A 5,000-nucleotide genomic window follows, 5' to 3' on the forward strand; every position below is an offset into this window, starting at 1 on the left:
CACACTCACACACAGAGATACACACGCAACACACACACACACACACACACACACACACACACACACACACACACAGACACCTGCTCTCTCTCACATACACACACACACACACTCACACTCCTGCTCACACACCTGCTCACACACACACACACTCACACACCTGCTCACGCACACACACACTGACACACCTGTTGACACACAAACCGATCTAGAGTTATTTCTATATATACAGTGTGCATGTATATAAATCTGTATGTGTGTGCATTTGTGTGTGTGTGTGTGTGTGTGTGTGTGTGTGTGTGCGTGTGTGCGTGTGTGTGTGCAGGTGCTGCTGCTGCAGAGTAACAACATCTCGTCCATCAGCTCTGAGCTGCAGAGTCTGACCAACCTGACGGAGCTGGACCTGTCGCAGAACCACTTCACACAGGTACACACATGGGTACACACACAGGTACACACAGGTACACACACACACACACACACACACACACACACACACACACACACACACACACACACACACATAGGTACACACACAGGTACACACACAGGAACACACACAGGTACACACACAGGTACACACACAGGAATACACACAGGTACACACACAGGTACACACAGGTACACACACAGGAACACACAGGTACACACACAGGAACACACACAGGTACACACACAGGAACACACAGGTACACACACACACACAGGTACACACAGGTACTCACACAGGTACACACACAGGAACACACAGGTACACACACACACACACACACACACACACACAGGAACACACAGGTACACACACAGAAACACACACAGGAACACACAGGTACACACACAGGACCACACAGGTACACACACAGGTACACACACAGGAACACACACAGGTACACACCCAGGTACACACACAGGAACACACACAGGAACACACACAGGTGCACACACAGGTGCACACCCAGGTACACACCCAGGTACACACACAGGTACACACACAGGTACACACACAAGTGCACACACTGGTGCACACCCAGGTACACACACAGGTACACACCCAGGTACACACCCAGGTACACACCCAGGTACACACACAGGTACACACACAGGTACACACACAGGTGCACACACAGGTGCTGCGTAGATTACAGTCACAATCTGTGGATAATCCACAGGCCAGGTCATACACACTCACTCTCTCTCTCTCTCTCTCTCTCTCTCTCTCTCTCCTCTCTCTCTGTCTCTCTCTCTCTCTCTCTCTCTCTCTCTCTCCCTCTCTCTCTCTCTCTCTCTCCCCCTCTCTCTCTCTCCCCCAGGTGAGCTCTATGGGGCTCGCCCCCCTCAGTAAGCTGGTGACTCTGTACCTGGAGGAGAACCACCTGCAGCAGCTGGAGGACTTCGGTCTGGTGGGTCTGAGCAGCCTGGAGGAGCTTTACATCAACCACAACCAGCTGTGCTGCATCGGGCCGCACGCCTTCTCCGGCCTGCACAGCCTGCTCAGGTTCTACTGGGTTCTACTGTCGCTCTACTGTCACTCTGCTGTCACTCTACTGTCACTCTGCTGTCACTCTACTGTCACTCTACTGACACTCTGCTGTCACTCTGCTGTCACTCTACTGACACTCTGCTGTCACTCTGCTGTCACTCTGCTGTCACTCTGCTGACGCTCTACTGACACTCTGCTGTCACTCTACTGACACTCTACTGTCACTCTGCTGTCACTCTACTGTCACTCTACTGACACTCTGCTGTCACTCTGCTGTCACTCTGCTGTCACTCTGCTGACGCTCTACTGACGCTCTGCTGTCACTCTACTGACACTCTGCTGTCACTCTGCTGTCACTCTGCTGACGCTCTACTGACACTCTGCTGTCACTCTACTGACACTCTACTGACACTCTGCTGTCACTCTACTGACACTCTACTGACACTCTGCTGTCACTCTGCTGACACTCTGCTGTCACTCTACTGACACTCTGCTGTCACTCTGCTGTCACTCTACTGACACTCTACTGTCACTGCTGTCACTCTGCTGTCACTTTACTGTCACTCTACTGTCACTCTGCTGTCACTTTACTGTCACTCTACTGTCACTCTGCTGACACTCTGCTGACACTCTGCTGTCACTCTGCTGTCACTCTACTGACACTCTGCTGTCACTCTGCTGTCACTCTGCTGTCGCTCTACTGACACTCTGCTGTCACTCTACTGACACTCTACTGTCACTCTGCTGTCACTCTACTGTCACTCTACTGACACTCTACTGTCACTCTACTGACACTCTGCTGTCACTCTGCTGTCACTCTGCTGTCACTCTGCTGACGCTCTACTGACACTCTGCTGTCACTCTACTGACACTCTGCTGTCACTCTGCTGTCACTCTACTGACACTCTACTGTCACTGCTGTCACTCTGCTGTCACTTTGCTGTCACTCTACTGTCACTCTGCTGTCACTTTACTGTCACTCTACTGTCACTCTGCTGACACTCTGCTGACACTCTGCTGACACTCTGCTGTCACTCTACTGACACTCTGCTGACACTCTGCTGTCACTCTACTGACACTCTGCTGTCACTCTACTGACACTCTGCTGTCACTCTGCTGACGCTCTACTGACACTCTGCTGTCACTCTACTGTCACTCTACTGACACTCTGCTGTCACTTTACTGTCACTCTACTGTCACTCTGCTGACACTCTGCTGACACTCTGCTGTCACTCTACTGTCACTCTACTGACACTCTGCTGTCACTTTACTGTCACTCTACTGTCACTCTACTGACACTCTGCTGACACTCTACTGTCACTTTACTGTCACTCTACTGTCACTCTACTGACACTCTACTGTCACTCTACTGACACTCTGCTGTCACTTTACTGTCACTCTACTGTCACTCTGCTGACACTCTGCTGACACTCTGCTGTCACTCTACTGTCACTCTACTGACACTCTGCTGTCACTTTACTGTCACTCTACTGTCACTCTACTGACACTCTGCTGACACTCTACTGTCACTCTACTGATACTCTGCTGACACTCTACTGTCACTTTACTGGCACTCTACTGTCACTCTGCTGTCACTCTGCTGCACTCTACTGACACTCTACTGTCACTCTGCTGTCACTCTACTGTCACTCTACTGTCTCTACATTGGCACTCTACTGTCACTCTACTGTCACTCTACTGACACTCTACTGTCACGCTACTGTCACTTTACTGTCACTCTACTATCACTCTGCTGTCACTCTACTGACACTCTACTGTCGCTCTACTGTCACTCTGCTGTCACTCTGCTGTCACTCTACTGTCGCTCCATTGTCACTCTACTGTCACTCTATTGTCACATTACTGTCACTGCTGTCTCTTAGTTCTCCACTGCCTTTCTTCCTTGTCTCTACATGTGTTCCTCTCTTTTTCTTATAGAAGTGTGTTCTACTGTAACTCTATTCTTCTATTGTCTGTTCTCCTCTGTCTCTACTGGGACTCTACTGGGACTCCCCTCTGCCTCGCTCTTCCTCCTGCAGGCTCCACCTGAACTCCAACCGCCTGGTTTCCATCGACAGCCGCTGGTTTGAGTCGCTGCCGTCTCTGGAGATCCTGATGATCGGGGAGAACCCCATCCTGGGTCTGCAGGACAGGAACTTCCTGCCGCTGTCCCACCTGCACAGCCTGGTGCTGGCCGGGATGGGGCTGGACGCCGTCCCGCCCGCAGCCTTCCAGGGCCTCGACTACCTGGAGAGCCTGTCCTTCTACGACAACCAGCTCAGGTCAGAGTTCATTGGGTTCTGAAAATATTTGATCAGCTGATTGGAGATAAAGTTCATTTTGTCCCGAAATAGGGCATAAATAAAGTTAGTTTTGTTTGGCTTTATTTTGTTCTGTTTTGTAATTTAAATATTAAATTTGTTCTTATTTTGGGGTAAAATTAGTTTTGCTTTATTTCGGGGTATTAGTAAATTTATCTTTGTCTCGTTTTGTTTTGTTTTACAGTCTAACTGACATTAAATTCATCCTGTTGTTGTTTGTGCCTTGCAGGGCGGTGCCTCGGGACGCTCTGAGCGCGCTCCCCAACCTGAAGTTCCTGGATCTGAACAGGAACCCGATCAGCCGAGTCCAGCAGGGAGATTTCCAGAACCTTCTGCACCTGGAGGAGCTCAGGTCAGTCTGACTGAAAGTCTAACTGGACCGAAGCCGTGAATTCATGAGGTTTTCTACCCAGATATCAGCGTCTTTAGAGATTCTATTTTCTCACTAAGTCAGTGGCTCTGATAATGTCGTTTACCACGGGTTCCTTCAAGTGATTCTGCAAACATTTTGGTATTCAACGGGAGAAAAAAAAAGTTGTTTTTTTTTGTTTGTTTGTTTGTTTCCAGGTGGGCTTTGTCTCATTGTATTCATGAATATATGGGCACTGAGATGGAAAAGTTTGAGACTTTAGAGATTTAGATCATCAGGGACACTGAAATCTTTCTACTGAAACTGGGATGAAACTGGTGTGAATAGAGCCTCCTGAAGCCTCCTGTGTCACACCAACCAGGCACTGCAGGGGAGAAACAGCCCAGACGACTTTTATCTTTATTTTTATTAATGTGCAGTGTCGCCATAACTTTAAACTTTAAAACACAAATGAATAAAAACTGTCATATTTTTGTATTGTGATGCACTGAATCTTGTCCCATCACCATACAGTTCACTGCGGCGGGACGTTGGTGTGTCCTGCTCTGTTTGGTTGCTCCTGTGTATTTTAAAGGTAGAATGAGCAGGACCTGCCAGTGCGTTCAAAGTTGGCTCCTCCCCCCGGCTAAGCTAACCGCCGCAGCCAGTTTTCCTTTCCTAGGATGGTGATGGAATGAAATAAAATGTAACATTGCTGTCCTGGGAAAAAAATGTACCCACGGGCCCCTCCCTGTCCAGCAGCTCCCAGGCCGGCGTGGCGTCGCTCTTCATCCTCCTCCTCTCCCTCAGCGCTCAGAGGCTGAAAGCTCAGATTCTCTCTCGCTGTGGG

At 49.5% G+C, this 5,000-nt stretch overlaps 1 protein-coding gene across 1 annotated transcript in view; it reads left to right on the top strand.

The window, feature by feature from the left end:
• Positions 1-5,000, top strand: part of LOC115362062 (leucine-rich repeat neuronal protein 1) — an 11,579-nt gene that overhangs the window by 1,382 nt on the left and 5,197 nt on the right. The window contains 4 exon segments of the mRNA XM_030055835.1: positions 326-427; positions 1,311-1,495; positions 3,520-3,762; positions 4,031-4,153. Of these exon segments, the coding sequence (XP_029911695.1) occupies positions 326-427; positions 1,311-1,495; positions 3,520-3,762; positions 4,031-4,153 (653 nt within the window).

The sequence above is a fragment of the Myripristis murdjan genome, chromosome 7 (genome assembly GCF_902150065.1).
Source record: "Myripristis murdjan chromosome 7, fMyrMur1.1, whole genome shotgun sequence".
NCBI classification, from domain to species: Eukaryota; Metazoa; Chordata; class Actinopteri; order Holocentriformes; family Holocentridae; genus Myripristis; species Myripristis murdjan.